The 23029-nt window shown below is 45.1% G+C and overlaps 1 protein-coding gene and 1 pseudogene across 16 annotated transcripts in view; both read left to right on the forward strand.

Annotated features, from left to right (window-relative positions):
* Positions 1–12982, forward strand: part of CFLAR (CASP8 and FADD like apoptosis regulator) — a 44446-nt gene extending 31464 nt beyond the window's left edge. For 9 of the 16 annotated variants that reach the window (XM_036319867.1, XM_036319868.1, XM_036319869.1 and 6 more), the window contains 3 exons: positions 5283–5793; positions 9122–9282; positions 12846–12982. In XM_036319867.1, coding sequence (XP_036175760.1) covers positions 5283–5793; positions 9122–9260 — 650 coding nt within the window. In that variant the 3' untranslated portion in view covers positions 9261–9282; positions 12846–12982. Of the gene's footprint in view, positions 1–3060; positions 3093–5282; positions 5794–9121; positions 9450–12845 lie in introns of those variants that run through there. The other 7 variants (XM_036319880.1, XM_036319879.1, XM_036319876.1 and 4 more) reach the window with 6 other exon arrangements.
* On the forward strand, positions 12856–14612 carry LOC118661642 (annotated as a pseudogene).
* The last annotated feature ends 8417 nt before the right edge of the window (positions 14613–23029 follow it).

Here is a 23029-nt window from a genome sequence, read left to right on the forward strand (position 1 = left end):
AAGCTTGACTCCACAGCCTCTGCTCTTGGCTACTTTGCTATAATGGAAGTTCCGTGTGTGTGTGTGTGTGTGGGGGTGGGGGGGGCTTGTCCATCTTTTTTACTGTGTCTCCAATACCTGGCACAGCACCTGGCACATTGGAGCCCAATAAATATTTGGCGGGTGAATGAAGGAATACGGTCTTCTAATCTCAGCGCGATTCTAAAACCATTTATCTGTACTGCAGAATTTAGCAGACGCTCTTATACCTACCTATCTTCTGTCCTCAAAAAGAAAAAAAAGATTTTTACCCAGAGAGTACAAGTCCCCCAAACATTTATAGGTTTATTCTTCCTTTATCCCATACATGTTTATTGAGCACCTCCTCTATGCAAAGCCCCATGCTTGGTCCTGTGTGAAGCAAATATGGAGGCAATGAGGTGCAGTCTGGTCTCAGAGCCGCGCTGCGAACGACGATAAGGTGATTTTTTTGGTGGCTTGTTCTTGAGGCGCATCCTCACAGAGAACAGTGACCTCCCCTTGGAGCAGACACGGAGGCGTAGGGACTTGGGGCTAATTGTCTCCGTTTGGTAGAATTAAAAAGCCGGTCGTGGAGTTGTGTCGTCTGTGCCAGGCCCTGCTTCGCGGAGTGGAGAAGGGAATGAATCAGGTCACAGACAGGTGAACTCGGGGCCTCGATCTAAAGCTCTGGTTCAGCGGTTCTCAACCTGTGGGTCGCGACCCCTGAAAATACATCCTGCATATCAGATATTTACATTGCGATTCATCACAGTAGCAAAATTACAGCTATGAGGTAGCAACGAAAATAGTTTTATGGTTGGGGGTCACCACAACATGAGGAACTGTATGAAAGGGTCGCGGCGTTAGGAAGGTTGAGAACCGCTGGTCTGGTTGGTGTGTAGGCTCCTGACGAAAAGACGTTAAGAAGTGTTTCGCCCTCTCTCTTTTCTCCCTGCTCCTTCTGAAAAGCTGGAAGATGTCCCTGTACTTTTTAGCCAGGCGGAGACTGGGATTTTTCTAGCAGCTGCTGCTTCCCTTGTGATCTTGAATAAGTAAACATGCTCTTCCAGCAGAGCAGCAGGAGATGAGAAAGCCAGAGGCGGGCGGTGGGGGTGCTTGGCGGCGGGGCTGGCGGCTCACCAAGAGCCACGCTCTCACTGCGTGGCCGGAAGGAACCCCCCCCCCCCCTTTCCCGGAATGCGGTTTCTGAAGAACAATTCAAGTTTACAAAGATAGTGCTGGGTCAGGAGCGGAATTTCCAGGGCATTTCGAATGTGGAACTGGTTTGTTCAAGTTTCTTTTGCACTCAGTCCCCAAGCTGTTGTTCCCCTATTTGCGGGGAAGGCGCAGGCAGTCACGGTGCTATGTGAGGACACAGACTGACTACTCTGAGCCCATCTCAGTTTCAGAGGCGGAGACCTTTCTCTGGGTGCTAAGGAGGCAGATTCCATGAGAGGCACCCGCAGGCTCGTGCTTTGTGATTGGAAGTGCCTGCCTTGATTTTCTTTAAATTTACTGCCTTATATTCATAAGCACGCACAGTGTCCAAAGCATCTTGGCAGAAACCCCCTCGGATCCCCACTGCTCCCTTTTGAAGCGCATACTAGTAGTATAGGCATCAGTGCTAATCCCATTTTACAGATGAGTAAACTAAGGCTGTAACTTGTTCAGTGTCACACTGTGACCGCCCCCTTGATCCTGTACGTGAGACTGGGCTATCTCCGTGTTCTTGCTGGCCCAACAACGTTGCAGTTCCCAGCTGACATCGTGCCACCTCGCCGTCTGGTAGAGGAGAGATGTGACTTTACGGCCGTGACGGCAGGCTGGTCTCCAAGTGACTGCCTTTCCAGAGGGATGTTTAAAGGGTGCGCCATCGTGGTCTGAGGCCCGTCCAGACTTGCTGTTCTTATTGTCCCGTTCTCGGCTTTGGGGACCTGTGTGGGTCTTGGCTTCCCCTCCAGCTTTAGCCTTTTTTCTCTGGTTCTATTAGGTAAGGACCCCTTGCCCTGACCTCGGGCCCCCACCCCTCTCTTAGCCCCACTGCTGGGTAAGTCAGTCCTCTTTCAGGACTAGGCAAAGCCCAGGCCCAGCAGGTAGGTGGGGAGCGGAACTTACACTCAGATCTTGTGATTCCAAGGCTGGTTCCTCTTTTGCCCTGTGCCATGCAGCTGCCTGCTCACAGCCATGTGGCAGCTGCTGTCCTCGCAGGAACCCACAGGAGCCCAATAAAGGCACCAGACAGCTGTCCTGACCGTACCCCTGTGTAACAGCATAGGAAGAAACTAGGCTTTTTGTTGTTGTTGTTAATCTCACCTGAGGATATTTTCCCATTTATTTTTAGAGAGAGTGGAAGGGAAGGGGAGAGACAGAGAGAGAAACATTGATTGATGTGAGAGAGCCTCCCGGATCAAGGCTGCAACCGAGGTACATACCGGACCCTCAGTCCTGGGGCGACGCTCTATCCACTGAGCCCACGTCAGCTAGGGCGAGACTGGCTTCCTTCCCAGGACTTTCATAAAGGAGGGAATTTCTCCGGAAGGGAGGGTCTCGGAGGAAGTGAATCATCTCTCTGAGCTAACAAGTAAACAGTGTTGAGGCTGCTGTTTCCCTGTTTGCTCCTGCCCCCTAGAGGGGATCATGAGAGCTCTGGGTCCTTTGCAGAGAAAGGAACCATTTGGAATACAACTGGGGATGGAACTGGGGACCTAGTCAGGCTTTCTTAGGGGACACTTTTGGTTCCAGCCTGAGCGCTCTGCTGGGGCGGGAGCCTTGCCCACCCAACAGGCAAGGGCCAGGGCGCAGGGCTAGCCGCCTCTGCTACACAGACTCTGAGGACAAGCGAGCTATTTAATAGGATGTCAGCCCCCTGTGTATCATGCCCTTCGTTTCCCTGCTAATGCTTATTTCTCATAGGGTTTTAAGGAGATGGGCACCTTTTTTATATCCCTTCATTATTATGTGATATATAAAATTCGTTTTCTCACCTTATCTGTGGGCTAGGCAGAGGATAAAAGGAAGTAGTCTTAAGTCATGGTTATAGCCTTTTCCTTTTCCTGGCAGGAGAGAAGAGGACTTAGCTGATGAATTATTTATCTGAGAATGTGTGCAAATCACTCCAAAACATAGAGGCTTAGAAGAACAAATTTCTGTGAGTAGGGCGTTATGAGCTGCTTCACTGGCTGTTCTGGCCCAGGGTCCCTCAGGAGGGAGGGTCAGAGGTCAGCCAGGGAGGTGTGAGATCCCAAGACCTTCTCAAGGCCTCACCCACGTGGCTGGGGAGTGGTTGCAAGGCCTTCGCTCCCCCTGCGGGCCTCCCCTGGGACTGCTTGAGTGTTCGCAGGACATGGCAGCTGGCTGCCCCGAGAGTGAGCAGTTCAGAAGCGAGAGAGAGCCAGGTGGAAGCCATGGCCTTTTTGGGATCCAGCTTGGGAGGTCACAGTCTCCCTTCTGCCACAGTCCAACAATTACTAGTAAAGACCAGTTACCAAGTGTGGTCCACATTTCAAGGGGAGCAGATGACTCTGTGTCTTTTTAAGGGAGGAGTACCAAAGAATTTGTGGAGTTGTTTAAAACAGCCGTGTCTGGTAGGGTGTGGGGCCACAGCGAAACGCAGCTCTCCTGGGGGGAAGTTCTACCAGCCCCGTGGCGAGCGTGTGTAGACGCTGCTCGCAGCTGCGTGGATCAAGTTTGGAGCACGCAGGCCCTGGCTTGACCAGTGGCTGTTATTCCAGCTTTTTGTTGACCCAAGGCGGTGTTTCTTGCCCCACCTTTTGTCTTTTTTCCTATTTCCTGCTGAGAAGCCAGAAGAGAAATTGCGGTTGCTTACTTTCACTTTTATATGTCACTAGTGCTCGGTGAAGCTTGCAGGGCAAGGAAGTGAAGACAAGTGGTTGCAGCCGTGGGCCTTTGAATTATTTGGGACTCTCCAGACTGCACATCATTCCCATTTGGTGTAGAGAGTTGGGAATCTGTCAACAGTTTTGTGGTGCATTCGGTTATGTATCTCCCTTGATGCTTTTCTGTGATGCCTAAACTAGCAGAAGGTGGGACCCCTCTGTTCCTTGGTGGAAGGAATGTCTGTTCTAATTATTGTTGTGTTGTTTGGTTTGGACTGAATGCAGTGTAGGCTCCCGGAAGACCATTCCCCAGGTGAAAAAGAGAGGTGGGCACACAGCCAAGAGACACGGAAACAAAACCCAGAGGAGCTCATGGGCTACTAGTTTGGGTGGCAACCTGAATGAGGAGATGTTTGTTTAGCCTCTGGGCTTGGGACAGACAGTTCTCTGCCCCACAAATGAACTAAAAACTGGAGACATCACTCAAACAAGAAACAGAAACTTAATGGGTGGCTCAAAAGAATGTGGAATTGCCGGGCCGGCATGGCTCAATGGTTGAGTGTTGACCTATGAACCAAGAGGTCATGGTTCGATTCCTGGTCAGGGCACATGCCCAGGTTGTGGGCTCAGTCCCCAGTGAGGGGTGTGCAGGAGGCAGCCGATCAATGATTCTCTCTCATCATTGATGTTTTTATCTCTCTCTAGTCTCCCTTCCTCTCTGAAATCAATAATAATAAAAAAAAAATTTAAAAAAAGACTGTGGAAGTTTTGAGCGAGGAAGAAAAAGATGTCTCTCCTTGCTATTAGAAAGATAAAACAATTTGGGAGACTGTTTTTATGTCTCCAGTGAAGGTAAGCTGATCAGATGGAGAAGAAGTGGACTGGGTAGAGTGTCTAGGGTTCCAAGGCCATAGAAATTTCTGGAATATGGACAAAAAGATTTTTAAAAAGAGAGTAGGAACTAATTTCTGTGGAGCACCAGGAGCTTTATTTGTCTTATCTCATGTAATCCTCACAGCGTTCTCAGAGGGTGGGTCTCATCACTTCCATTGAAAGCTGGAAAGACCCACTTCCTAAAGAGCATGCCGCCCAGGTGTGGCAAGGTCAACACACTCGACCTCTACTTTTCCTACTTCCTTCCTCTACGTCTGGAGCCAGGGTCAATCCAGGATTTCTGCAAGCTAGGAGACGACTCTGCGGGCACTGTAGGGAGTCTTGGCCCAGGGTTCCCACTGCTCAGTCAGAGGTCACACTGGGAAGCAGGTCAGGAGGGGAACTGGAGAGTCTGGAAATGGTCACCACTTACATCCTAGGGGCTTCATGTCATCCCCCAGCGACTGGGTGGAGGTGAGAGGACTCGAGACCCACACCACCCTTTCTGCAGCTATTTGGAGCTGAGCCCTGTAATGTATCCATTCCTATGACCTGCCTGTTTCTTTTCCCCAGACGTTCTTCGGCACACCTTCACTTCCCTGGGCTTTGAAGTCTGGTGTTTCTCATTTCTGACGATGAGCCTTATGCGTCATCATCTTCGCCAAGTTGCCTATTGGACTCACCACCAAGACAAGGACAGCTTTGTGTGCGTCCTGGTGAGCCGAGGGGGCTCACAGAGCCTGTTTGGTGTGGATCAGACTCACTCAGGGCTGTCTTTGGATCAGATCAGGAGGATGTTCAGGGGAGATGCATGCCCTTCTCTCTTGGGAAAGCCAAAGCTCTTTTTTATTCAGAACTATGAGAAGTCAGAGAGTCACATGGAAGACAGCAGCCTCCCAGAGGTCGATGGGCTAGCAGCGAGCAACATGGATGCCAAGGCCTGGCAGCCTGAGCCCTGCACGGTTCACCCAGAAGCCGACTTCTTCTGGAGCCTGTGCAAGGCAGATGCATCTCTGCTGGACCAGTGCCCCACCTTATCGTCCCGGTACCTACAGTGCCTCTCCCAGAAGCTGCAGCAGGAGAGGTGAGCCGCCCTGACTGATCCCAGAGCACTAGATCACCACCACCTCAGTGGTGGTTCAGCACTAATGGGTGCACAGAGCAGGGATGACTCCATGTTCTAAGGTGGACACTCAGGGTGCCAGCGGCATTACTGGCCTTTTACATGTATCCTGCATGTGCACAGACAATCCAAGTGGGTCATTGTTTGATTCAGTTGCCCCTTGGTGAAGGGGATTGAAGTCACGTGCCAGAGTGCTGCCCGCTGGCTTGAATCACTCACTAAGCAGCTTGTAAAGTATTTAGAAAAGAGCACTTTCCCATCAGTTGGCTCATTTAAAAAATATATTTTTTAGCTTGACCAGCGTGGCTCAGCAGTTGAGTGTCTACCTATGAACCAGGAGGTCATGGTTCGGTTCCTCGTCACAGCACATGCCCAGGTTGCAGGCTTGATCCCCAATGGGAGGGCATGCAGGAAACAGCTGATCAATGATTCTTATCATTGATGTTTCTATTTCTCTCTCCCTCTCCCTTCCTCTCTGGAATCAATCCTATATAATAAAAGAGAAACATGCAAATTAACCATCCCTCTGCTACGCCCACCAGCCAATCAGAGTGATTATGCAAATTAACCTGACAAAGATGGCGGTTAATTTGCATATGCAGGTGTCAAGCACCCCAGGAGGCAACGGCGGCCATTGCTGGCCCGGGAGGCGAGGCCAGGTGTGCCTAGCCATGCCTGCGGGCTCCCAGGAACTTGCCGACGGAGAGCAGAGAGGAAGAGCGAGCGGAGAGCGGAAGGTTTGGAGGACTTGGCAGAGCAGAAGACCGCTGGACATAGAGCAGAGCGAGAGGGAGGGTGGCATGGAGTGTGCGGCTCCCTCTGTCACCCCAGTTTCCTCATCACAGCTGTGGAAACTGACAGCAGGGAGGAGGAAGTCCTACCCCCACAGAATCAGCCGGAATCAGCTGTTGGTCAGACAGCTCTCAGTGGCCTGACAGCCAGGACTCTCATTCACCTGCATCTCAGACCGTGACAGCAGGGAGGTGGGACTATGTCTAAAGAACAACGGTTGATACAACGTAGCTCTGCAGCCGAAAGATGCCGGTGTTGTCGGCAGACAGTGTCTGCAGAGCAGCATGTGTCTGATCTTGAAAGAAGGTGGTGCCTGCGACAGAATGTATCTGAACACCAGCTTCTGGAAAAACGTTGCTCTGATGCCAAAAAACACTGGCATTATTGACAGAAAATGTCTAAAGACCAACATGCCTTTGAAGTTGAAAGAAGGCAGTGGCGACGACAGAATATGTCTAGAGAACAGTCATCAACAAGTACTACCAATACTGATAGGAACTGCCTTTTCAGCAAAAATGGAGTACATGAGGATGCAATTCTCGAACATAGTTGTGGTGGAATGACTGTTCGATGTGAATTTTGCCTATCACTAAATTTCTCTGATGACAAACCAGCCAATGGGAAATTTACTCAATGTTGTAGCAAAGGGAAAGTCTGTCCAAATAATATACATTTTCCAGATTACCCGGCATATTTAAAAAGATTAATGACAAACGAAGATTCTGACAGTAAAAATCTCATGGAAAATATTCGCTCCATAAATAGTTCTTTTGCTTTTGCTTCCATGGGAGCAAATATTGCATCACCATCAGGATATGGGCCATACTGTTTTAGGATACACGGACAAGTTTATCACCGTGCTGGAACTTTACATCCTTCGGATGGTGTTTCTTGGAAGTTTGCTCAACTCTATATTTTGGATACAGCCGAAGCTACAAGTAAAAGATTAGCAATGCCAGAAAGCCAGGGCTGCTCAGAAAGACTCATGATCAACATCAACAACCTCATGCATGAAATAAATGAATTAACAAAATCGTACAAGATGCTACATGAGGTAGAAAAGGAAGCCCAATCTGAAGCAGCAGCAAAAGGTGTTGCTCCCACAGAAGTAACAATGGCAATTAAGTACTATCGTAACAGTGACCCCGGTAGATATAATTCTCCCCGTGTAACTGAGGTTTCTGTCATATTCAGGAACGAAGATGGAGAACCTCCTTTTGAAAGGGACTTGCTCATTCATTGTAAACCAGACCCCAATAATCCAAATGCCACTAAAATGAAACAAATCAATATCCTGTTTCCTACATTAGATGCAATGACATATCCTACTCTTTTTCCACATGGTGAAAAAGGCTGGGGAACAGATATTGCATTAAGACTCAGAGACAACAGTGTAATCGACAATAATACTAGACAAAATGTAAGGATACGAGTCACACAAATGCAGTATTATGGATTTTATGTCTCTGTGCAGGGCACATTCAATCCTATTTTAAATCCAGGAAAATTAACTCAACAGTTTATCGTGGATTCATATTAAAAAATGGAGGCCAATCGGATAAATTTCATCAAAGCAAATCAATCTAAGTTGAGAGTTGAAAAATATAGTGGTTTGATGGATTATCTCAAATCTAGCTCTGAAAATGACCATGTGCCAATTGGTAAAATGATAATACTTCCATCATCCTTTGACGGTAGTCTCAGAAATATGCAGCAGCGATATCAGGATGCTATGGCAATTGTAACGAAGTATGGCAAGCCCGATTTATTCATAACCATGACATGGCAACCCCAAATGGGCAGATACTGCAAACAATTTACAATGCTGGCTAAAAGTTGAAAACAGACCTGACCTGGAGCCAGAATTTTTAATATTAAGCTGAATGCTCTTTTTAAAAAAAATATATATTTTATTGATTTTTTACAGAGAGGAAGGGAGAGGGACAGAGAGTTAGAAACATCGATGAGAGAGAAACATCAATTCAGCTGCCTCCTGTACTCCCCCCACTAGAGATGTGCCCGCAACCAAGTACATGCCCTTGACCGGAACCGAACCTGGAACCCTTTGGTCTGCAGGTTGACGCTCTATCCACTGAGCCAAATCTGTTAGGGCAAGCTGAGTGCTCTTTTAAATGATATCTGTAAATTCCATTTATTTGGCAAAGTAATAGCTAAAATTCATGTCATTGAATTTCAGAAATGCGGACTGCCTCACATTTACATATTATTGATATTAGTGAGTCCAAATTACATTCCTCTAATTAATTCCCTTTCAATGTGCACAATTTCGTGCACCAGGCCACTAGTAAAAATATTTTTATTGCTGATAGTATTACAGATATCTCCCCATCCCCCCCACCCCCCGCCCCAGCTCCTACTCCCTCCCCACCCCAGGTCTTCACTACCCTATTCAGTTGGCTCATTTCACCCTAATGACAATCTGTCTCCTCTTTGATGTTTGCATGCAATTCACTTTAGCTTTTCTCCTTCCCTCCAGAAGTCGGCCACTTGTGGATCTCCACCTTGAACTGAATAGCAATATGTATGACTGGAACTGCGGAGTACCTGATAAGGAGAAGTACCATGTCTTGCTGCAGCATACTCTGAGAAAGAAACTTTTTCTCTCTTGCAAATGAAAAGCCCAAGACTGCTGAGCAGGTGTGGCTCAGTTAGTAGAGTGTCATCTCATGCACAGGAAGTTGACAATTAGGTTCCCAGTCAGGGCACATGCCTAGGTTGCAGGCTTTATCCCTAGTGTGGGGCAGCGGGAGGCAGCCAATCCACGTTTCTATCTATCTCTGAAATCAATAATCAAAACACATCTATATATATAAAAGCCTAAGCGACCATCGCAACCAAATGGATAACCAGGCCGGCAGGGGTGTTAGTGAGGGACGACCAAACGACTGAGCAGCAGACTGCAAAGATGGCAGTGCCCACAGCCAATAAGGAGAGAATATGCTAATTGACTGCCACGCCCTCAAAGATGGTGGTGCCCACAGCCATAAGATGGCCAGCAGGGGAGGGCAGTTGTGGGCGATCTGGCCGGCAGGGGAGCAGTTAGGCATTAATCAGGCTTGCAGGGGGATAGTTAGGGGGTGATCAGGTTGGCAGGCAGAAGCAGTTAGGGGCAATCAGGCAGACAGGCAGGTGAGCGGTTAGGAGCCAGCAGTCCTGGATTGTGAGAGGGATGTCCCAGGTTGGAGAGGGTGCAGGCTGGGCTGAGGGACAACCCCCAGTGCACAAATTTTGTGCACCAGGCCTCGAGTTTTAAAAGAAAATCCAAAGACCTTTCTTTAGTCCTGCACTCTCTATCACTATCCAGAGAGTAGCTTTCAAGCGAATGTTCATGAGGTGGGAGAAGAAGCCCTGGCTGGTGTGGAAATGACCCTCCGAGAGGCATGTTGGAGGGGAAGGAGTATTTGACTAGAGCTTGGAGGTGAAGGCCTTGGGTGCTGTTGCTGAAACAGCTTCTCAGAGTTGGGAAGGAAAAGAGCTTTGAAACTTAAAAATTGAGTTGAATTTAGAAACTGAATTGGGCATCTCAGGATTATGTTGCTTTCCATGATAGCGATTAAGTCAAGCACCAATCAAAAGCCATAGAGAGCCTTCTTTTTTTTTTAAATTAAATCTTTATTGTTCAGATTATTACAGTTGTTCCTCTTTTTTCCCCCTAAAGCTCCCCTCCACCCGGTTCCCACCCCACCCTCTGCCCGTATCCCCCCACTGTCCTCATCCATAGGTGTATGATTTTTGTCCAGTCTCTTCCTGTACCCCCCACACCCCTTTCCCCCGAGAATTTTCAGTCCACTCCCTTTCTATGCCCCTGATTCAATTATATTCACCAGTTTATTCTGTTCATCAGATTGTTTATTCACTTGATTTTCAGATTCACTTGTTGATAGATGTGTATTTGTTGTTCATAATTTGTATCTTTACCTTTTTCTTCTTCTTCCTCTTCTTAAAGGATACCTTTCAGCATTTCATATAATACTGGTTTGGTGGTGATGAACTCCTTTAGCTTTTTCTTATCTGTGAAGCTCTTTATCTGACCTTCAATTCTGAATGATAGCTTTGCTGGATAAAGTAATCTTGGTTGTAGGTTCTTGGCATTCATCACTTTGAATATTTCTCACCACTCCCTTCTGGCCTGCATAGTTTCTATTGAGAAATCAGCCGACAGTCACATGGGTATTCCCTTGTAGGTAACTAACTTTTTCTCTTGCAGCTTTTAAGATTCTCTCTTTGTCTTTTGGTCTTGGCATTTTAATTATCATCATAATTAAATGATGTGTCTTGGTGTGGTCCTCTTTGGATTCCTTTTGTTTGGGGTTCTCTGTGCTTCTTGAACTTGTAAGTCTATTTCTTTCACCAGGTAGGGGAAGTTTTCTGTCATTATTTTTTTTCAAATATGTTTTCAATATCTTGCTCTCTCTCTTCTTCTGGCATCTCCATAATTCGGATGATGGTATGCTTGAAGTTGTACCAGAGGCTCCTTACACTATCTTCATATTTTTGGATTCTTTTTTCTTTTTGTTTTTCCAGTTGGGTGTTTTTTGCTTCTTCGTATTTCAAATCTTTGACTTGATTCTTGCGATCCTCTAGTGCAGTGATGGCGAACCTATGACATGCGTGTCAGAGGTGACACGCGAACTCATTTTTTTGGTTGATTTTTCTTTGTTAAGTGGCATTTAAATATATAAAATAAATATCAAAAATATAAATCTTTGTTTTACTATGGTTGCAAATATCAAAAAATTTCTATATGTGACACGGCACCAGAGTTGAGTTAGGGTTTTTCAAAATGCTGACACGCCGAGCTCAAAAGGTTCGCCATCACTGCTCTAGTCTGCTATTTTATCTCTGTATAATATTCCTTATTTCATTCAGTGTATGCTTAATTTCTAGTTGGTCCTTTTTCATATCCTCGAGGGTCTCACTAGATTTATTGAGGGTCTCACTAAATTTATCGGCGGTTTCTAGAAAATTCTTGAAAAACCTTAAAAGTGTGGTTTTGAACTCTATATCCAGTAGTTTGCTTTCCTCCATTTCTGTCATTTGTGACCTATTTCTTTGTCTTTGCATTTTTTATGCTTCCCAGTGTTGATAGAGTGGCTTTCTGTGCTAGGTGTCCTATAGGGCCCAGTGGCTCAGCCTCCCGTTACCTGAGGTGGACACTCTTGGTGCACCTCTTTGTGGGCCATATGCACAGTCTTGTAGTTAAGCCTTGATTATTGTAGGTATCACTGGGAGGAATTGACTTCCAGGCCAATTGGCTGTGAGAATCAGCTGTATCTATGGTGGGAGAACTTCTGTGCTGATGACACCCTTCTGGGGCAAGACTTGCTTCAGTGGGGCTTTGGTGCTCACTGAGTCTGCCCCTTGAGTGTGTCCCTTATGGATCTGAGGAGTTGTAATCTGGATGGTCCCACTCTGACCACTGGGTACACTGGCTCTTGGATCTCTAAGGAGGTGCTAATTTAGCCTCTGTCTGAGGCTACCCAGCAGGAGATATGGAGAGATCTGCAGATTCCTCTTCTTTGTTTGGGGTTTGGAGGTGCCCAGATGAGGCCCAGCTGTGAAGCAATGCAAGCTGGTCCGGGGCCATGGGCCTTCTTTTGGATGTTCTGGGTCTCTCTGACCCAGCTGCAGTTTGTTAGGTAATTTTAGATTGCAAAGGGCCAGGTCATTCATATGCAAAAGCCTCTGCACACAGCTTGGGTGGGGCGGGGTCTCAGGGAATCAACAGGATGGAGCAAACAACTATGGCTGATCCTCAGTCCTACCCGAAGAGGCCCCGCATCTCAGTGTCCTGATAATTGCTACAAGCACTTCTGAGAAAAAGCCGCCCTCGAGTTCCGACCGCTACCTGACAGTCCAGTTTCTCCCCATATGAGTCTGGGTCCACAGAGACTCTCCCGGAACTGGAGTTCAGAGAAGTTGGGAGCTTGAGACTCCCTCCCGATTGAAAAAGACAACCGTGTCCTCAGTTGCCAGCCCTTTTCATGTGCGCCTCCGTACCTCTGTGCTTTACTTCCACACCTCCTCTGAGTCTCAGTGTGCTTTTCTCTTTCCTTTTAGTTGTAGAATTTCCACTCAGCCAGCCTTCCTGTGGTTCTGGATGATGTTCGTTTTGTCTTTTAGTTGTATTTTTGAATTGGTTGTGCGAGGCAGCAATTTTGGTGTTTACCTATGCCGCCATCTTGGTTTCTCTCCACCAGACTTCTCCTCTTCCACCTTCCTTGGCCCACACCACCCTGCTCACCATGGATAATGATATTGCTGCACGTGTGGACCACACCAGCTCCAGCTTGCGCAGAGCGGGCTTTGGGGGGGATGCCCCCAGTGCCATCTGTCTCCTCCATGTGGGGCGCCCCTGGCACCAGGGCATGATGGTGGGTATGGGCCAGAAGAACTCCTACGTGGGTGATGAGGCCCAGAGCAAGAGAGCCACCCTGACCCTGAATACCCCATCAGGCATGGCATCGCCAACCACTGGGACGACAGGGAGAAGATCTGGCATCACACTTTCTACAACGAGCTGTGGGGGTAGGGATGGGGGGCATGTGGCCCCTGAGGAGCACTCTGTTCTGCTCACCGAGGCCCGTCTGAACCCCAAGGACAACAGTGAGAAGATGACCCAGATCATGTTGGAGACCTCAACACCCCACCATGTGCGTGGCCATCCAGGCCGTGCCACTGGCATCGTGATGGACTCTGGGGATGGGGTCACCCATATCCTGCATCTGGACCGTTGAGCTACCTCATGAAGGTGCTCACAGAGCATGGCTATAGCTTCACCACCACCACCCAGCGGGAGATGGTGCGCGACATCCAGGAGCAGCTGTGCTGCATCGCCCTGGACTTGGAGCAGGAGATGCCCCGGCGGCCTCTAGCTCCTCCCTGGAGAAGAGCTGCAAGCTGCCGGACGGGGAGGCCATTGCCATGGGCAACGAGCGGTGCCGCTGCCACACGGTGCTGTCTGGTGGAACCACCATGCACCCGGCACCGCCAACAGGATGCAGAAGGAGATAACTGCTCTGGCTCCCGGCATGACCTGCACGATGAAGGTCAAGACCATTGCGCCCCGGACCGCAAGTCTCCATCCTGGTCTCGCCGTCCACCTTCCAGCCGATGTGGAGCACCAAGCAGGGGTATGAGGAGTCCGGCCCCACCATCATCCATGCAAGTGCTTCTAGGCGGACTGTTTGTTTGTTTGATTTTGGGGGGTTGGGCGCTTGACTCAGGATTTAAAAACTAGCACGGTGAGGGTGACAGCAGTCTGTTGGAGCAAGCACCCCCAAAGTTCTACAATGTGGCCGATGACTTTGATTGCACATTGTTCTTCTTTTAAATAGTCATCCCAAATAGGAGAGATGCACTGTTACAGGAAGTCCCTTGCCTGCCCCAGAGCCGCCCACTCTCCTTAAGAAGGGCCAGTCCTCCCCGAGTCTACACGGGGAGGGTGGTAGCATTGCTTTTGTGTAAATTATGTAATCCAAATTTTTTAATCTTCGCCTTAATACCTGTTATTTTGTTTTATTTTGAATGGCCAGCCATCGTGGCCCCCCCTTCTTGTCCCCAACTTGAGATGTATGAAGGCTTTTGGTCCCCTGGGAGTGGGTTGAGGTGTGGAGGTAGCCAAGCAGGGCTTACCTGTGCACTGACTGACTTGAGGACTTGAGACCAGTTCAACAAAGTGCACAGCTTAAAGAAAACAAAAACACAAAAAACAAAAGAAAAAAAACAAAAGCCATAGAGAGAGAGATTCAAAAAACAAAACCCACAGAGATAAGCATTGAAGTGCTTGTGGCCCCGGTGGTTAGCTCCGTTGGTTGGAGCTTCATCCAGAAACGCCAACATTGCCAGGTCCATCCCTGGTCAGGGCACATACAGGAATCAACCAATGAATGTATAAATGGGTGGACCAACAAATCATTGTTTCTCTCTCTCTCCCTAAAAATCAGTCAGTAAATTAATTAATTAAAGTAAAGCGCTCCTCTCTGCAGTTTGTGGGGGTCATTACCTTCCCCTTCCAGCCCCATCCTCTCCCGTAGAGGTGGCATGACCACATAGCTGGTCTTATCCCATCTGCCTGACGTGGTGAAAACACAGAGCAAGGCAAATCAGCATCTTCTCTTTCCTTCCCTCTCTTTCCTTTCCCTCTTTTTAAAACAATTGTTTGTTTGTTTGTCTTTATTTATTTATTTATTTAATGGATTCCAGAGAGAGGAAGGGACACACACACACACACACACACACACACACGGAAAGAGAGATAGAGAGAGAGATAGAGAGAGAGAGAACATTGAAACATTGATCAGCGGTCTCATGGAACCTGGAACCTGGGTATGTGCCCTGACCAGGAATCTAACCCACCACCTTTTGGTGTACAGGTCAATGCTCCAACCAACTGAGCCACATTGGCCAGGACTAAGTTATGCGGTGTTGTCTGTTTCTCTACTTTTGTCGATTTTCTTATTTGCCTTTGATGACACTGTTTTTATTAATACCATCCATCAGTCAATTCCCAGAGCCAAAGAGAGGGATGCTATGTGCTTGCTGGTGTGTTTTGCTCATTTGCAAGGGGAATGGGGAGGAGTAAAGAGGGATTGTGATTCCAGGCGTAGGCTGACAAAACAGGAGGATGAAGGTTTGCCTAATTCACAGAACTGTTCTGAGGAGGAGATGAGAGAGCCTTTATGATCATACCCAACGAGAGAGTGTTCATGGCTGCTTATCGTTGTTATTATTATTACACCACACTAGGAGTTATTTTGGAAAGGTTGAACTAAACCTTGAGAAGTTAGTAGGGTTTTGGCAGGTTGAAATGGAGAAGAGAGTATGTTGCCAGAGAAGACCTAAACCAAGTGAAGGAGCAGAGAGGAGAGATGCAAGGCGTGTGCGCCACACCTGGAGCATAACTTTTAGCTGGAGAGGAGAGAATGGGAGCAAGGTGAGCTGGAAGCCAGGAGACGCTGTGGTTAGAATGTCAGGCGCCTCAGAGGTCTGCATCTTTGTCTTTTAGTTATCATGTAAGTTATTTTTCTTACTTTAATCGTGACTCTTTTCTTGGGCACTTTTGTATATAATCATTTGATTACTAAATGCATATTTTATTTTTTTACTGAGTATAGTTTTTTAAAAAAATGTTTTATTGAGCCCTAACCGGTTTGCCTCAGTGGATTGAGCGTCGGCCTGCAGACTGAAGGGTCTCGGGTTTGATTCCAGTCAAGGGCACATCCCCAGTATGGGGTGTGCAGGAGGCAGACTATCAATGATTCTCATCATTGATGTTTCTATCTCTCTCTCCCTCTCCCTTCCTCTCTGAAATCAATAAAAATATATTTTAAAAAAATATGTATATAGATAAGAGCTTACATTGAGATGTTAGCTCATTTTACATACAACTAAATTTAAGTAATTAAGTCAATTTAACCAAACATGCCTTAATGTCTTTTATTTGGTAACTATAGATTTTTAACATTAGAGGGCTTACCTTTTTTGTTCAGTTTAAACAGAACATTATATATGTATTAGTATTTTTAAAAAAATTCTTTATTGTTTAAAGTATTACATGTTTCCTCCACTCCCCCCCTCCCCATTGATTTCTCCCAGTCTGCTCCCATCCCCCAGCACAGGAATGGAATCCATAAAAATGTTAAGAAAATTATATTCCTGTATATTCTGATAATAGGTCCATTGTATCTATTTGAAAGAGGCCTTTTCTGCCCTCTTGTATACTTTGTTTTTAAATAAAAATATTTTAGAATACAGAAAAGTGTCAAGCTTTTGTAAGCATTTGTGTGTTAATTTTTGTGTAGACATGTGTTCAAGTCATTTGGGTACATACCAAGGAATTGCTGAACTGCGTGATAAGCCTACGTTTATCTTCGGAAGAAAATGCAAGGCTATATTCCCAAGTGGCTGTACTGTTGTTGCGGCGTTCCCATGGCTCTGAATCCTTGCCAACATTTGTTGGTGTTAGTGTTTTGGATGTTAGCCTTTTTAGTAGATGTGTACTGGTATCATGTTTTAATTTTTGATTACCTAATGACCTTTTTACTATGTTGGTTGAGCGTCATCTTTCATGAATTTTATCCTCGGGAAGTAGTAGTGCAATGGGATCTGTGACAGTAATCGTCATAGTCATGTGGTGGGAAGGGTCCATTTATCCATGGGCTGTTACCTTTTTGGTGGTTGCTTTTCCTACCTTTGGGGAGAAAATTTCTAAAGTCCCCTTAAGAATTTTAAGAGCCGGAGAGAATATCTTATATGACTGTATCTAGGTTTCCTCAAATTTGAATACGGTCACTTAAAATTATAGAACTAGGTACCGAGTGCTATAAAAGCTCCTAGTTAAATTGAAGAAAGCTTAATGTTGGAACTAGGGTCATTTGAAAGCTTCTGCTTCAGAAAGTAACCTTTAGTCTGTGGACTCCAGATAAAAGTAGGCATGAGTAAAATGACTAAGAATATAATAGGGAAGAATACCCTGCTTATCCATCTCCGAGCCATAAGGTCATCTAGCTAGAGCTAGATTTCAGAGAAATCAGGGTGAGTCCCCAAAAAAGCTCCCTCCAGACCTTCGGAAGGGCCGAGTGTTCTGGGCTATTTGTTTTTGAAGTAACCACGCAGTAATTTTTATTTTTCAGCACTTCTAGAAAAGTCTAATGCCTGGAATAGAGGAGGTTGAAACTGGGAGAGGGCCTGGGAAGTGGAGGTGCTGCGTGTCTCCCTTTATATACTTTGAGGGTGGGGGATTTGGACTAGAGCCTGGATGTAAAGAGAAGCCAACTACTGCTACCACCATCCTCTCCCAAGGCGGAACTAAAGAGAAACAGTCTAGTATTTCCCCATTGTCACCAGGACAGTCATCAACTCCCACCACTAGAAGAGGTCATAAAAGTTTTGATTGGCTCTTCGTGGGGACCCAGTCAGGAAAGAGATTGTGAGAAATGTCTATTCTTTCTACTACCATCAACTCACCATCAGCATGATCTCAGGAATTACGTTCCGAATGGAAGGAAGGATGAAATGCTGAATACAAATCACATGCCACACAATCTCGCCCCTGTAACTTGGTTCAAGATTTCCCCTTGCGTACTAGGAGTACTGGGATAGCAGTTTAAGTTTAGCTCACGTGTCTATATTCTACCTCTACCTTCCAGGCTTAGCTCAGATGCCTCCTCCTCCAAGGCATCCTCATCTGGATTCATCCCTTGCTCCTTGAGTCTCCTGCGGCAGTTAGGTGAAGCCCCACTGCAGTCTCAACCTCCCCGATCATTACAGATAGTATATTGTAAGTAGCAGTAACCTTGGGCTCAAGAGCATGGGATTGGGAATCAGAGAGACCTAGGGTTGAATCCTGAATTCCCACCTCTTCCTAACTTTGGGATGATGACAAGTTACGTTACCTCTCTGAACTTTGATTTCCTCATCTATTGAATGTAGATAATAGTGCTGATGTCAGACTGTTCATCAGAAAAGAAGGTGTCAAGAAATGTAGTCGTCATAGTTATTATGGAAGGCAGACACTGTGTTTTATCCATGTTTTCTTTCTAAATATGCCCAATCTAGTTCTTTACAAATAAGAAGAGCTTGTTAAATATTTAAAATAATTGAAAAACCTATTGTGCTTTATGAACAGGATAAGAAGTGGTAGTTTCACCAAATTGCCTCCTGATATGGCCCAAGGAATAAAATATTTATGGTTGAATAGCTGAATAGAAGACTAAGATTATGTGCTAAACTATACATAACATAAAACTCACCATTTTAACCACTTTTTTATATTTTTCATATTTCATATGCAAGAAGCATAGAGATATTTATTGTGCATGGAACCATATAGTCTCTAAACCTTCATCAAAACCAAGTTTTAGAAAGTTAAAAATCTCCATATTACTTTGTATTTAGGGACCTCATTATATCTATTTTCCCTATATTTTTCAAAATTTTAAATCCTTTTTTATTTTTCAATTACATTTGACATACAATTAGTTTCCAGTGTATACCCCAGTGAGTAGACATTATATAACTTACTACATGACCATCCCAATATACCTTGCACCCTTCTGACACCATACATAGTTATTAGAATATTATTCACTATACTCCCTACGCCATACTTTACATCCCCACGACTATTCTGAAACAACCCTTCACCTTTTCATCCATCCCTCCAACCCTCGTCCCATCTGGCAACCACCTGGATGTTCTCTGTATCTATGAATCTGTTTCTGTTCCTCTTGTTCATTTATTTTGTTTTGTTCAGTTATTGATAAGTACTTATTTATTGCTATTTTATTGTTCATATTTGGTCTCCTGCTCGTCCTCCTCCTCCTCCTCCTCCTGATTTTTGTGACTTTATTTCTTCCAAGTCAGAATATACTGAAGGAAACGAAGGGAGGACTGGGGTGGGGGCTCCAGGGTGGATTCAGGTGGGCTCAGGCTCGAGAAGCTGCTGTGTGGGGTTAAAACGCTGCCATGAAGACATCCAAGTGGCTTCCAGGAAGTGGCAGATGTGCTGACACATCTGGACAGAGCAGTCTGGCTGGCCACCTCTTACCAGGAACCCCCCGGTTGGGCTCAGGCTGCCTGTCGCTGTGTCCAATAACGGAGGGAGGGTTGAATCATATTAGGTGTTAATTGAGAAGGCCTGTCAACCAAGAAGACAGGGCCCTTACAAGCATCAAATCCTGCCTTTCAGCAAGATTCAGGAGACAGGATTATATAGGGGAATGGGCTGGGGTGAGGGATGAAGCTACATGTAGTCTTGGGGGTCCACAGACATCAGCTATTGTAATTAGTCATCAGGTGATGAGATGATATTGATGAGATGATGTTTTGACTCCTGGTGGGTCGTCTGACCATGCTTATTGGTTCTGCTTGCTGGATTCACAGCTGAGTCACCTCCTCAATCGCTTTGCACAGGTCTTGAAAAGGAAACTTTAAGAAAAACTTAAACCCCTACTCACATAAGTATATGTGTTATAAGATTTAAAATAATATGATTACTTTTCAGATTAATTCAGATGCTCCATCTATTAGATTATAAGTTCCCCTTATTATCCCCCTCTCTGATTAGGTAGATTGGTTGATATCTATCAACCTTGTACTACAGTAGTAAATTCCTTTATAAAGAAGCTTTCTCTTTCAAAAGACTGGAAAAGAGCCAAAGAAATTCTGTATTAGTTTACATTTATTTATCTATTTAGATTTATTATTTAGTACACCTATAGTTTGCTTTTATGATTTCTCTTTACAACTTTTCTATGATTTTTACAAATATTTTTACAATTTTAACTCACTTTCATTTCCTTAAAAAAATGTATCTCCATGTCTTATGCCTTCTATTAAGTATTCCTACTCTAATATCCTTTTTTCCTGTTATATCCCTTCTCACCTTTTTTACTTCCTCAATTCTAACTCGTCACAGCCTCTCTGCAACTTACACAGAACTCTGCAACGTACCTAGTCCCTTTCAGTTTGTCTACTTCACTTTCCTTTTCTTTCATCTCTATACTTTCTATTATACCGAAACTATATTCTTTCTAATTAGTTAGAATTAAAGGTCAGTTCTACACAGGCTCCTCCATCGCCAGCTTCAGAGCAGATGGAGTGGTCAGAGGTACGTTTCAGGGTCCATCTCTCCTCCAGTTGGCCCAGGGTCCTTGCTCTGCTTATGTCTGTCTAATTGCCTACCACATCCTCCTCAAGGATCCTGGCTCTGAATTCTTTCAGGGAAAGGAGACGTTGGATCTCTTCTGAAACTACTTCCTGCTGATGAGGGTTGAAGTCCTGTCAGAGCCAAGAGATCCTTGCTCCCTGTCAGAGGGACGATGAGGCCTGGCCACAGAAGGAGGTGGCAACGATGGCTAGAGGTGGTATTCCCCAGGTGTGAGTAGGGCTTATAACCTGGTGTAGACAAGCTGTGTTATAAAATTTAGTTTTATTCGGTAAAAGTTAGAAAAGTAAGAGTTATGACAAATGGTCTGGTGGAAGAAAAATACATTTTAGTTCTAATAATTTCCTGTTGAAATAAATTTTCTCCCTAAAATCACTCTCATTTTTATTAAAGAGCCAAATTAAGACCAATTTACTTACTGTATTACATTTAGCTACAAATTGGCCTGATGGTTTGCATGAACACAACAAGAATAACAGTTGATCACACAGACTATTTAAAAAAAATATTCTTTACTGGAATCTCATGAGAAAGTTTACTCCCAGGGCAAAGAAACCAAGCCACACAGTTGCTATCAGGTTTCGCCTGCAATACCTACAGAATTGGGGTGCATTCCTTGAGTTAAGGTCCCTGCAGGTGTCTTAAGGTTTCTTTCATGCCACCTCTCAGGAAAGCAACTTTCGTTCCTCACCTGGAAAGACTGTCATGAACTACGTGACCAAGCAAGGTACCAGGCTATTTATCCAAGGGGCTTATCGGCTTCAGAGTCAGTCTTCATTCCTTAGAGCAGTGGTTCTCAACCTGTGGGTCGCAACCCCTTTGGCGGTCGAACATCCCTTTCACAGGGGTCGCCTAAGACCATCCTGCATATCAGATATTTACATTAGGATTCATAACCGTAGCAACATTACAGTTATGAAGTAGCAACGAAAATAATTTTATGGTTGGGTCACAACATGAGGAACTGTATTTAAAGGTCCAGAAGGTTGAGAACCACTGCCTTAGAGCTTTCTGGCGACATCTAGAGTTCTGGCATGTGTCTCTCAGACATGACATTCCAGTAAAGTTTTCGTTAATAAAACCACAATTGGAAACTGGCTTACATCCTGTTATGAAGAAATCAGATTCTTTTTGGATTTATGCAAACAAACACATTGCCATGAGAACAATACTCATTAAGAGTTTCTAGTTTCTGGAGGAATCAGATATGGAGAAAAATATAAATGCTGTAATACTGCCTATCAAGGTACAATTTACCAAACTGCTTTTTGTTTGTTTGTTTGTTATATTTTATTGATTTTTTACAGAGAGGAAGGGAGAGGGATAGAGAGTTAGAAACATCGATGAGAGAGAAACATCGATCAGCTGCCTCCTGCACACCTCCTACTGGGGATGTGCCTGCAACCAAGGTACATGCCCTTGACCGGAATCGAACCTGGGACCTTTTCAGTCCACAGGCCAATGCTCTATCCACTGAGCCAAACTGGTTAGGGCCGAAACTGCTTTAAGAAAAGAAACAAGTTCCCTTATGCCTGGAAAACAAGAAGGTTAAAAATCAGCAATATTTTTAATAAAAGTTACAAAAACTATACAATTATTTTTAGCTCATTCAGTTCTATAATCACATTCTGTTTCTCCTGATTTTTCTTGCCAGTATTTCTATACATGCAGATACTCTATAGAGTTCTAGTAATTTTTATCCAATTCAAGGGGATGATCTGAAAGTTTATTCTCAGAGATATGTAGCTTAAAATAAATCAGAGTTCTTTCTATGGATCCCTCAGAAGATGTAACAGTTTTCCAAATGCATCATAACAAAACAACAACTGTCTCCAAAAGGCAAGAAATTTAAAATTATACGGTTATTGATTTGATTATAATGCAAATGGCATGGACTCTTGTCCTGCAACACACAATATTCTAAGATGGGCTTTTAAATAATCAAGTTTATGATTAACATAACATAACCATTTTAATAATATATATAAAACCTTTGCTTCCTAGGCAAATACAGGAACACCCCCCCCCCAACCCCCTCAGGAATGCAGCTACATGCAGGCCTGGGGGTCTGCAGATGCCAGTTATTATAATTAGTCATCAGGCGATGAGATGATGTTGATGAGTTGATTTCAGAAATAGGCTTAATTTCCTCATGGAAAATATACTCACATTCTTAAGAAGTATAACTGAGATAACATAACCTGATAACTCTTAGGAGGCTGCAAAAAAGGTGGGTGTGTATGTGGGGAGATAGAAGGCCCCGGGGTTTGTTCCTAGGACTGTAGCAACTCCTGGGCCTCCAACAGCTTTAGTGTAAAAGTACCATTTTTTTTCCTTTACAAGGAGAGTGCTCCCTCACCCTGTTGCTGCCGCTTCTGCAGCCTATTCAAGGGCACTTCTTTAGCTCCAGCCCTCTATGATATAAGTACTTGGGGAGTTTAAATGACTATTTCCCATATTTTTGTTTCTCAGTAGAATCCTTACATTACAGACAGACAGACAAGAACTCTCACTAGAGACCAAACAACAAAGAGACACAAACAACAATCAACAGAGACACTCTTATATACGATATTTACAGGTGCACATAACCACAGACAAGGCTTAATGAATCAGAGTCCTTTCCATGGATCTTTCAGAAGATGTCTTACTGTGCCCGGGACTTACAGCCAGAATGTGGCCCAGGGGGCTGCCAGCTGGGGTTGCTAGTGAACA

This window comes from Myotis myotis, unplaced genomic scaffold, assembly GCF_014108235.1.
Source record: "Myotis myotis isolate mMyoMyo1 unplaced genomic scaffold, mMyoMyo1.p scaffold_m19_p_8, whole genome shotgun sequence".
NCBI lineage: Eukaryota > Metazoa > Chordata > Mammalia > Chiroptera > Vespertilionidae > Myotis > Myotis myotis.